The sequence below is a fragment of the Cherax quadricarinatus genome, chromosome 22 (genome assembly GCF_038502225.1).
Source record: "Cherax quadricarinatus isolate ZL_2023a chromosome 22, ASM3850222v1, whole genome shotgun sequence".
NCBI classification, from domain to species: domain Eukaryota; kingdom Metazoa; phylum Arthropoda; class Malacostraca; order Decapoda; family Parastacidae; genus Cherax; species Cherax quadricarinatus.
Window position 1 is genome coordinate 24,640,574 of NC_091313.1, and position 12,500 is coordinate 24,653,073.

A 12,500-nucleotide genomic window follows, 5' to 3' on the forward strand; every position below is an offset into this window, starting at 1 on the left:
GCTCCATGAGCTTCATCATACCTCTTCTTAAAACTATGTATGGATCCTAGGTGTGTGTACTCACCTAATTGTAATCACCTAATTGTGGTTGCAGGGGTCGAGACTCAGCTCCTGGCCCCGCCTCTTCACTGAGTGCTACTAGGTCCTCTCTCTCCCTGCTCCATGAGCTTCATTATACCTCATCTTAAAGCTATGTACTATGTATGTGTATGTGTGTGTGTGTGTGTGTGTGTGTGTGTGTGTGTGTGTGTGTGTGTGTGTGTGTGTGTGTGTGTACTCACCTAGTTGTACTTACCTAGTTGAGGTTGCAGGGGTCGAGTCCAAGCTCCTGGCCCCGCCTCTTCACTGGTCCCTACTAGGTCACTCTCCCTGAACCATGAACTTTATCGTACCTCTGCTTAAAGCTATGTATGGATCTTGCCTCCACTACATCGCTTCCCAAACTATTCCACTTCCTGACTACTCTGTGGCTGAAGAAATACTTCCTAACATCCCTGTGATTCATCTGTGTCTTCAGCTTCCAACTGTGTCCCCTTGTTACTGTGTCCAATCTCTGGAACATCCTGTCTTTGTACACCTTGTCAATTCCTCTCAGTATTTTGTATGTCGTTATCATGTCCCCCCTATCTCTCATGTCCTTCAGTGTCGTCAGGTTGATTTCCCTTAACCTCTCCTCGTAGGACATACCTCTTAGCTCTGGGACTAGTCTTGTTGCAAACCTTTGCACTTTCTCTAGTTTCTTTACATGCTTGGCTAGGTGTGGGTTCCAAACTGGTGCCGCATACTCCAATATGGGCCTAAGGTACACGGTGTACAGGGTCCTGAACGATTCCTTATTAAGATGTCGGAATGCTTTTCTGAGGTTTGCCAGGCGCCCATATGCTGCAGCAGTTATTTGATAAATTAGACACATGTGCAACTCTTGCGTATCTTTATTGAGGAAACGTTTCGCCACACAGTGGCTTCATCAGTCCATACGTAGGAGAAACTTGAAGAACAGGAGGAGAATGAGGTAATCAGTCCCTCAACCTTGAGTCGATGTGTTCAGTCCATTCTATTCAAGATTGATGGACTGAACACATCGACTCAAGGTTGAGGGACTGATTACCTCACTCTCCTCCTGTTCTTCAAGTTTCTCCTACGTATGGACTGATGAAGCCACTGTGTGGCGAAACGTTTCCTCAATAAAGATACCCAAGAGTTGCACATGTGTCTAATTTATCAACATGTCGGTTCTCTGAACCATTCATCTACAAAGCAGTTATTTGGTTGATGTGCGCTTCAGATGTGCCTGGTGTTATACTCACCCCAAGATCTTTTTCCTTGAGTGAGGTTTGTAGTCTCTGGCCCCCTAGACTGTACTCCGTCTGCGATCTTCTTTGCCCTTCCCCAATCTTCATGACTTTGCACTTGGTGGGATTGAACTCCAGGAGCCAATTGCTGGACCAGGTCTGCAGCCTGTCCAGATCTCTTTGTAGTTCTGCCTGGTCTTCGATCGAATGAATTCTTCTCATCAACTTCACGTCATCTGCAAACAGGGACACCTCGGAGTCTATTCCTTCCGTCATGTCGTTCACAAATACCAGAAACAGCACTGGTTCTAGGACTGACCCCTGTGGGACCCCGCTGGCCACAGGTGCCCACTCTGACACCTCGCCACGTACCATTACTCGCTGCTGTCTTCCTGACAAGTATTCCCTGATCCATTGTAGTGCCTTCCCTGTTATCCCTGCTTGGTCCTCCAGCTTTTGCACTAATCTCTTGTGTGGTACTGTGTCAAACGCCTTCTTGCAGTCCAAGAAAATGCAATCCACCCACCCCTCTCTCTCTTGTCTTACTGCTGTCACCATGTCATAGAACTCCAGTAGGTTTGTGACACAGGATTTCCCGTCCCTGAAACCATGTTGGCTGCTGTTGATGAGGTCATTCCATTCTAGGTGTTCCACCACTCTTCTCCTGATAATCTTCTCCATGACTTTGCATACTATACATGTCAGTGACACTGGTCTGTAGTTTAGTGCTTCATGTCTGTCTCCTTTTTTAAAGATTGGGACTACATTTGCTGCCTTCCATGCCTCAGGCAATCTCCCTGTTTCGATAGATGTATTGAATATTGTTGTTAGGGGTACACATAGCGCCTCTGCTCCCTCTCTCATGACCCATGGAGAGATGTTATCTGGCCCCATTGTGTGTGTGTGTGTGTGTATGTGTGTATGTGTGTATGTGTGTGTGTGTGTGTGTGTGTGTGTGTGTGTGTGTGTGTGTGTGTGTGTGTGAGAGAGAGAGAGAGTGCGCTCCTTGAATGAGAAATTTATCATAAATTAGAAAAATATAGCACATTACTCGTCATACCCAAACTGGTAATGAAACTTACGAAATCTCAACTCAAGAGACGTTGAATAAAAAAATGATAAAATGTAGCAACTCACGATGTAGAAGAGCGCCTCCTTGGAATGCTTGCCGTGTTTCGTGTAGAGGCACTCTTGATAGATGCCCATCCTCGCTGACATGAAGAGAGCAAATGTAAGAATCGCAATACCCATCAACCAGGTCGTGAAACTCGAAATTTCACCCGAAGACCCGCCTTCTTTCTCGTCCTGGGGCTGCACACAAGGTGTGCATAGGGACACAAGGGGATCATAATTATTAGTTTTATATATATATATATAATATATATATATATATATATATATATATATATATATATATATATATATATATATATATATATATATATATATCCACATGTTCAGCAAAAGGAAGGGTGCTGATGATGGTGCCAAAGGTGATCATGAAGACTGAGATGTACTTCGACACTGAGTATCGACGTCCCAGAGCCAGGATCCCCAGATTCATACTGACAATCAATCCTCCCTGCCACAAATATTAAACGAAAACTAAAATTAAGTCCTCCTCAGTAACATGCAGGTAAAATTGGTGAATATACTTAGCGTGATTTTTACGGGATTAACGAAGGAGAATCGAGGTTGCGTTAGCCCTTCATAATGAATTAGTCAAGGGTTTATCGTTATAATGCATATGTCCGAACATTCACGTAATAACAACACATAACAGCATATATATTCGAACACGCACGTATAAAAATATACATACTAACATACACATCCTGATACACTAACAGTATAACCAGCAGCGTAGACATACCAACGAACGCATATCGAGGTACACAAAACATAGTATACATAAAGATACCCAAGTGTTGCACATGTGTCTAATTTATCAACCTGTCGGTTCTCTGAACCATTCATCAACATAATAATGTAAACTATACACTTACACTGCGGAAAATGATGTGGAGTGGAACAGAAATTTTGAATCCAAAGGCCATGTTGTTGGTGACATTGACCAAGAAGAACATCACCACCAACACCAAGTATTCTCTGGCACAGGAGAAGACAGCGAGACAGAATTACTATTGTATTTGATACTGGGAAAGAGCTCTTGATCCAGGGGATTAATTTTGCCCTTCCCTCTAATTGAATCAAGCCTGACTACTTTCCATTAGACGACAGGCGTTAAACCACCCTTACGGGTTTAGTGCTTCCCCATGAGTATTACACAACCTGGCTTTAAATACAAGTTTAGATAATTTTATTTCATGTCATTAGCACTATTAATATTAAAGAGATCATACAGCGCCTGAGGAATTAGAAGTAATTGGGTTTAATCCGAGGAAGAGGAGGGCAGCCTTAATTTCTTGGATCAAGAGCCCTTCACTAGCATGGAGGCAACCCTCCCTCCTTTCGCAACTGTTATAACCCCGTATCTTCTTATTTTTTACACAGTGCCTTTCATTTCTCTATATTATTTTGCAACTATGTTATAAAAATATTATAGTAAATATATCATTATGATATATCTAAATATTGTTCTATACGGATTTTAATTTTAGTATAATAAGAGACGTGACATTATACCACCGTAGCTTACTAGTCATAACATGTAGTCTATCTATTAAAAATAAAACTTGTTGAAATCATGTATTCTCTCAGTCTGTCTGTTTCTCTCTTTCTCTTTCTCTCTCTCTCTCTCTCTCTCTCTCTCTCTCTCTCTCTCTCTCTCTCTCTCTCTCTCTCTCTCTCTCTCTCTCTCTCTCTCTCTCTCTCTCTCTCTCTCTCTCTCTCTCACTCTCACTCTGCTGATGATGCTCCAGTCACTTATGTCGAGTCTGTCTGCTTCCCTACAGTAAACGGTGCCGCCCAACTGATCTTCACTATATAGGAGAGAGAGATGTCACTAAGGATACACCATCATATATATTCCCACATGTGATTTAGTTAGGAAACGATCATGATTGCAAGGCTTAAGGTACTTAAGAAATCGACGTTCTTCGTCTGTTGGTCGTAAAGATACATACCAAAACCTCTTCTGATAGTGTCCTTGGTGTCCATACGTGTTTCATATCATGGTGTGCAACTCGCACAGGTTACATGGTGTATAACATACTGGTCAACCAACTTCTTGTTACAAATAAATAGCACTTTCAGCATAGGAACAGTAATGGAATTGGTACCACGGTTCGAAAATTTTGTCGGTCGACATATGTGCCAAGCGCCATGAATAAAAAAAAATGTAAGGAAGTCATCAGACTTAGAGGGGGGGGACTTATAGCTGAGATGCAGAAGCCTACCGCATAACTTTGGCAAAACTTAACACGATCAGGCTGTTTCTGCTATAATGTCTGTGGGAACAATTGTGGATGATGGAGTTATGAGAACAGCTGTTGTGTAGTGCTCTGTGTGCTTTCAGAGATGTGCACCTCTGTTAAATTAATTCGATTTTCTCTTTAGGATTCAGATATTATTATTAGAGTCAATGAAAAAAGTTCAATTTCCTCTCATGCTTTATTTACTTAATGAAATTTCAACAACTTCTTGATATTTCACTAAGGTTTTGCGTGTGTGTGGTGTGTGTGTGTGTGTGTGTGTGTGTGTGTGTGTGTATGTGTGTGTGTATGTGTGTGTGATGTATGGTGGGAGGGATGAGAGGATTGGTAGTCGCGGGCGTGGTGAGGGCGTGGATGACGCACATTGGGCGGGGCTGGTAGACATGGTTTGGTCAGGTATATAAGAGACCAGCTGGACCAGCATCTCTCATTGTCCAGCTCACTCACCTGTCCACTCAACATGAAGGTTCTGGTAAGTATCATTAATATTTTTTTACTATTGTATTCACAGGGAAGAGCTTAATACATACTATTCACACAGAACTAGGTGAATGTGAGGTAAACATGTTTGATCAGAGGAAGAGGTATCTCTTTGGGTCAAGAGTCCTTCACTAGCATCAGTGAATCCCATTGAAATAAAAGTATCGTTACTAATTCTTAAATTATGCATGACATGTCTTGACATCATTTGATTATTTATCAGTTTCTTAATCTCTACATAATATCCATGCCAAAACTGATTTCCCATATGACATGACTGTCTCTAAGTTCCTCGTTCCTGTAGCATTTAAAGATTATCTATGACATCCTCACAAAAGAGTCGGTACTACTACTATTTTCTAATAATCATAATTTTATCATTCGTTTTTCCTGTTGTGCTCCAAAAAACTTATTTTAATATAATTTCTGCACTTTCTCTTACCCCATTTTCCTTTATACAGAAGAATTACAAGTGTTCTCTGTTAATGTTTTTGCTCTGTTCTGCTTCACTCACTTCCCTCTTACTTCTGATTCCATTCCACCTTCTGCTATATCCTCCAACCTTAAAACTTCTCCCTCATTATCTATCATTTCACAGTTTTTCATCGCGTGGAGAAACACGTTTCATTATTTTGCTCTTATTTTTCTCACTCCTATCACAACTGTTGTAACCCCGTATCTTCTTATTTTTTTACACAGTGCATTTCATTTCTCTACATTATTTTGAAAAACAGTTTTACAAACCAACTTTTTTTTTCTTTATCCTAGTATTCGCCTTACTATTCAATCAATCATTTCTATTACCTTGGCCAACTACCTGCATACGTTCTGCGTTTTTTTCCACTACAAAGTGTCTAAAGACAGAGTTTCAGAATTTCTTTACAGCGAGTGAATAAAGTTCTAAATAATCTTTATTAAAAAAAATCCTTCTAGTTTATATACCTTCAATATTATTTTGTACTTAAATTTCAACACCATGTCACTTGGAAATTCCAGTTGGAAAGACCAAGTGACAGTGGTTTCACTGTCACTTAATTTCACTTTATTGTAAAAATCAATGTTGCAGGTTTTGTTCGCCCTCGTGGCTGTCGCCGCCGCTAGGCCTCAGACTATCGCCTTGCCAGCTCCATTGGTAACGCTGAAGACTGTTTCCGGCTCACCAAGCGAGCACTACACTGCTTCTTACTCCAATCTTGGAGTCATCCCATACCCATTTGGCGGCCTTCCCTACACCTACAGCGCATTTCCATACAATCCTTTCCTGGTGCCTGTCAAACCTACTGAAGAGAAGCGCGAGAAACGCTCTGCTGACGCTGAGCCAGAAGCTGATCCCCAGGTGCTTCTCTACCACTCGCAATTCGCTCCTGGCGCCTTTCCCTACACCGCCGCTCCTGGCGCCTTTCCCTACACCGCCTATAGCGCCCCATACACGTATACTGTCCCAGCTGCGAGCTCTAAGTTTACTGTGCCCCTTGTTACTCAGGCCAGCATCCCCAGCGTGTATTCAACCATCAGTCCATACTCTGGCATATATCACTCCGCTGCTAAGCTTACCCTTCCCTACATCACTCCTTACACCGGACTCTACCCACATCTCTCACCTCTTGTGGTAAATCCCCAGATAAAGTTAGAGAAGAAAGACTAAAGACTCAAATGGCGAATTTGAGAGCTACTGGATAACGACGCTTCTCCGTTGTTAGTTGGCTGATATTGAGACACACTCCACGTCAACACATGTCTTAATTTAGAGAGCAAAAGCTTCGAAGCAGCGTCGAACCTCAAATATTCCAACTGTAGTTTAGTTTAACCAAGTAAAAGTCAAAGAGAAGAATACAGACAAAAATTTATCAATTCCAGCAGCCAATATTAAGCCTGACAGAACTGATCACATGCTGACGATGTCTACTTATTGTTTATTGACCAATCACTCTTTTCTTGTTCTTGTCATTTTTTTTTTCAAATTATTGCAAAAATAAATACATAATTAAATTAAAAAAAAAAAAGAGTTTTACTTTCAAAGATAGATGGGTTTATGGGGTACTCATTCATATATATATATATATATATATATATATATATATATATATATATATATATATATATATATATATATATATATATATATATATATATATATATATATATATATATATTACAAAGCGATACAGGATGCAAAACAACCACGGAGGGAGTAGAATGATAGCTCTAGGCCTTTCGTATTGCAATCAACACATCATCAGGAGCTTGCAAAATTGCAGAAATGAGGAGGATGTCCAAACAAGTACATTCCCAAAGGACCGTCTTCACTGGAGTGAGTGAGGGAGGGAGAGAGATGGATACAGGAAGTGCCCCCAGGCACAACAGTGCCTACAACCATAAGGATGAATATTATAGCATTACAGCATATCACTGTGATATGGGTTAACTTTTTGCAATTTAGATAACGAAATGGACCTATTCCCTGAAACGTTCAACATCTCTTTTCTGCAATTTTACAAGCTCCTGATGATGTGTTGATTGCAACAATATATATATATATGTATATATATATATATATATATATATATATATATATATATATATATATATATATATATATATGTGTGTGTGTGTGTGTGTGTGTGTGTGTGTGTGTGTGTGTGTGTGTGTGTGTGTGTGTGTGTGTGTGTGTGTGTGTGTGTGTGTGTGTGTGTGTGTGTGTGTGTGTGTGTGTGTGTGTGTGTGTAAGAATGTTCTTTTCCTTTATTGGTTTTAGCCAATAAAAGGAGAGGACGGATCACAAGTCTTTCAGTCAAGAGGATCTCATCGGAATCAAGGGACCTTCGTTGATGGGATGACAATGTAATTGACATAAAAATTAATATAAAATATTTTTATTTCCTTTTTTGTTTATAGTAATTATAACTGCCATATTTTGTTAATAATAAATTTGTCCTCACTGTTACCATTAAGATTATATAATAATAATAACAATAATAATAATAATATTATTATTATTATTATTATTATTATTATTATTATTAACATTATTATTATCAATATAATTATTATCCCTTGGAGATATAATGAGGAAATAAGGGGTATATCCTTCTATGAATTTGTATTTAAAAATATTGAAATGCATTTTAAACCGTATTTATTATAAATTTACCAGTTTAAGTGACCAGTCTCTAAATTATTGCTCAAAATGTTCACCGTTCAAAGTAAAAAATAATTTTAACTTAAGAAATTACTCAGAATTGGCTGTAAACTTGTTGCATACTACTACTCAAAATAATAAGAATTTTTTTCTTAAAAAAAAATTCCAGCTTACTCCATCAAAACACAGAATTAACAAAAAAAGTGTCTTCATGTATATTTTAATTATTATAATCAAAAAGAAGCGCTAAGCCACAAGGGCTATACAGCGCTGAATGTATATTTTAATAAGTTCAGGTATCCTCCGTCACTATTCCGCTTTGGGTCGTTTGGCTTGGAAAGCCTCTCGGGTCTTCTGGTAAACCTCGGTGAAGAGGAAGGTGCCAGCGAAGACCAAGAGGGTGCCCATCCAGTGCTTCAGGGTGAAGGGATTCTGGAAGTAAACAATAGAGAACACGAGGGAGAGGAACTTCCTGAGGGTGAGGACCAGGGTGACGGTGAGCGCGTTGCATTCGGAAGTCAATCTGAACACGGAACTCACACAAAGATATCTGGTGATCATGGTTAAGGAACGAACATCATCCAGTAGACATAAAAACACGTTATCTAACGCACGTTCTGATCAATATTGAGTTTAACTTCTAGGATATTAGCCTAAATACATTAAGGGGGTTGTGCAAGAGTGTTTTTCAAGGTTACGTTAGGCTGTATGAGGATGGGTTTTATTACGTTAGGTTTTGTTACTATAAACAGTTTTAATCCTATTTACCAAAAATTTAACTTTTTTTCCACGGCACAGTCCAGTAAATATTAAAAAATATATATACATTAAAAAAATCGAACTTCTAAACACAATACTGATCCAGGTTCTTGCTTAGACGATATTTTGCTCTGAACTGCATTCAGTCCCGATCGAAAAGTCGTGAAAAATAAATGCCTGCTTTGCATTACGTATATTCATATCCACGTGTTGGCTTGTCGCCCAAGTCACTAACTTCATCCAGCTCCTCAGAGGTAGGCCGTGCGTCTAGGATAACTACAAAGACTAACAGAAACATAATTGGATCAAATAAAGGATACTGTGTAAGGACGTTGCCGGCGAGGAAGAGCCAGAGTCTGGGTAAGTGAGCCAGACCAGGTACGAAAGAGAGGACGGGCAACACAGCCGACCGATTGAACCGAACACAGTGGTCCGCGATGGTCTTCCACGTCAACAGGAATCCGGGTAAGGACAAGGTGTGCTGGAGAGAGATCATATTATCTGTGTATCTGAATCTTTATCAATCTGTAATCAGTGCCAAGACGATATCAGTATTTCTTTTTACATCTTTAACATTTTCAGTAAACATGTACCTCATTCTTTTTAATATAATTTTTATCATATTCTGTCTATTTATCTATTTTTGATTGTGATTACATAATTGCTGTTGTAGGAACACAAGATGGCCAACGTGCTGACTAGACAGATACAGGGCAACGATTAGCAGACAGAGGATCGAGCTCCATCACCTTGCTGAAGTGGACACACGTGGGTTTAGCGCTCCATAAAATGCTTGTATATACTCATTGTGTTATTTAGTTTTAATTAATTTTCATTTATAGCAATGGGCTTCCTCTTTCTGAAAAGATGTGTGTGTGTGTGTGCGCTCACCTATTTGTACTCATCTATTTGTGGTTGCGGGGGTCGATTCATAGCTCCTGGCTCCGCCTCTTCACTGATTGCTACTAGGTCGTCTCTCTCCTTGCTCCATGAGCTTTATCAAACCTCATCTTAAAACTATGTATGATTCCCGCCGCCACAGAGTCTTGAACGATTCCTTACTGAGGTATCGGAACGCTATCCTTAGGTTTGCCAGACGCCCGTATGCTGCAGCAGTTATCTGACTGATGTGCTCCTCAGGAGATGTGCTCGGTGTTATACTCACCCCAAGATCTTTTTCCTTGAGTGAGGTTTGCAGTCTTTGGCCACCTAGACTATACTGTGTCTGTGGTGTGTGTGTGTGTGCATGTGTACTCACCTAGTTGAGGTTGCAGGGGTCGAGTCCAAGCGCCTCGCCTCGCCTCTTCACTGGTCGCTACCAGGTAACTCCCCTTGAACCGTGGACTTTATCATACCTCTGCTTAAAGCTATGTATGGATCCTGCCTCCACTACATCGCTTCCCAAACTATTCCACTTCCTGACTACTCTGTGGCTGAAGAAATACTTCCTAACATCCCTGTGATTCATCTGTGTCTTCAACTTCCAACTGTGTCCCCTTGTTGCTGTGTCCCAGCTCTGGAACATCCTTTCTTTGTTCACCTTGTCAATTCCTCTCAGTATTTGGTATGTCGTTATCATGTCCCCCCTATCTCTCCTGTGTGTGTGTGTGTGTGTGTGTGTGTGTGTGTGTGTGTGTGTGTGTGTGTGTGTGTGTGTGTGTGTGTGTGTGCGTGTACTCACCTAGTTGTACTCACCTAGTTGAGGTTGCAGGGATCGAGTCCTAGCTCCTGGCCCCGCCTCTTCACTGGTCGTGTGTGTGTGTGTATTCACCTAGTTACCTAGTTGTACTCACCTAGTTGAGGCTGCATGTGTGTGTGTGTGTGTGTGTGTGTGTGTGTGTGTGTGTGTGTAAAGGTCGTTACAGCGCCCACCCCTGACACCCCCGTGTGTGTACTCCCCCCAATTGTCCCACCCTAATTGTTTTTGCGGGGGCCGAGACTCAGCTCCTGGCCCCCTTTTCCCCGGGACCCTTTCCTAGGTCCTCCCCCTCCCCTGCTTCCTGAACTTTGTCATACCTTTTCTTCAAAACTATGTATGGTTCCTGCCTCACTACTTCATTTTAGGTTTTTCCCATTTCCCTGACGACCTATGTTTGGGAAAATACTTTCCAAAGTTTTTCCTTCAGCCCCTTAAACTAGTTTTGACCCCTTGTTTCTGTGCCCCCTCTCTGGAACATCCAAACCCGTACCTTTTGGGTTTCTCATTATTTTTAAAGGTTTTTTTCCCTGACCCTTTTCTGTCCCCCAGTTGAAGCCCGATTTTTAAACCCTTTTCCTCTTTACATTCCCAGCCGGGGATTCCCCTTTGTTAAAACCCTTTTTTAAAACCTTTCTAACTTCTTGAGGTGCTTGACCAGGTGGGGGTTCGGACTGGTGCTGCATACCCAGTAGGGGCCCTAACATACACAGTTTTTAAGTGCCTTGAACGTTTCCCCATTAAGGTATCGGAACCCCTATTTAGGTTCCAGGGCCCGTATGCTGAAACCAGATTTGGGTTGATGTGTGCCTCCGGTGACGTGCCGGTTTGTGTACCTTAAGTTTTTTTGTCCACCTGCCTATACTCTTCTGGGGTCTTCTGTGCCCCCCCCTTTTATGATTTTGCTTTTGGGGGCAGAACTGAACTGAACCCAATTTTCCCGGACCACATGCCCCACCCTTGCCCGGGTTTCTTTGCAGTCCTGTTTCTTCCTCACCCTTTTTAATTTTTCCCCCATCAGCTTCACACCCAATCTGCGAATGGGAAACCCACTTCAAGTTATTCCTTCCACCCCATTCTTTTTCCATATTAAAAAAATAGCACTGGTCCTAAAACCCCCGGGGGGGGTTCCGCCGTCACAGGGCCCCCCGTGAAACCTTTTCCCGTACCATGACCGTTGTTGCCCCCCCTGTCGGTTTTCCCCTGACCCCATTTAGGCCCCCTGTTATATGCCCTTGATCCTCCACCCTTTGCCCCAATTTCCCCTTGGGGGGAACTTTTCCAAAGTCCTAAGTCAAAGGAAAATGCAATCCCCCACCTCTATCGTGTCTTATTTTAACCTTGTCAAAAAATCCAGAAGGTTTGTGACACAGGTTTTGGCCTTTTCCCAAAGGAACCCCTTTTGGGGTTTTCATTAAATAATCTTGCCTTTTCCCAGGTGTTCCACCACCCCCCCTGTGTGTGTGTGTGTGTGTGTGTGTGTGTGTGTGGGAGAGAGAGAGAGAGGGGGGGGGGGGCGCCCCTTTTGAATGAGAAAATTTATCATAAATTGGGAATAATATAGCACATTATTCATCCCCAAACGGTAATGAAACTTACGAAATCTAAAATAAAAGAGAGTTGAAAAAAAAATGATAAAATGTAGCAACTCACGATGTGAAAAGCGCCTCCTTGGGAAAGCTTGCCGTGTTTTGTGAAACACTTAAAAAGATGCCCCTCCCCCTTTACATGAAGAGAGA

General features: G+C 41.4%; 2 protein-coding genes across 2 annotated transcripts in view; one reads left to right on the forward strand and one right to left on the reverse strand.

Moving 5' to 3' along the window:
- Window positions 1-2,324: 2,324 nt before the first annotated feature.
- Window positions 2,325-12,500, reverse strand: part of LOC128689693 (UDP-xylose and UDP-N-acetylglucosamine transporter) — a 17,915-nt gene continuing 7,739 nt past the window's right edge. The window contains exon 4 of the mRNA XM_070087562.1: window positions 2,325-2,603. Within this exon, the coding sequence (XP_069943663.1) occupies window positions 2,340-2,603 (264 nt within the window). The 3' untranslated portion in view covers window positions 2,325-2,339. The remainder of the gene's footprint in view (window positions 2,604-12,500) is intronic.
- LOC128689694 (uncharacterized) lies at window positions 5,024-7,156 on the forward strand. Its single transcript, XM_053778072.2, has 2 exons — window positions 5,024-5,159; window positions 6,234-7,156. Exons 1-2 carry the CDS (start codon window positions 5,148-5,150, stop codon window positions 6,810-6,812), a joined length of 591 nt encoding a protein of 196 aa, XP_053634047.1. The 5' UTR covers window positions 5,024-5,147; the 3' UTR covers window positions 6,813-7,156.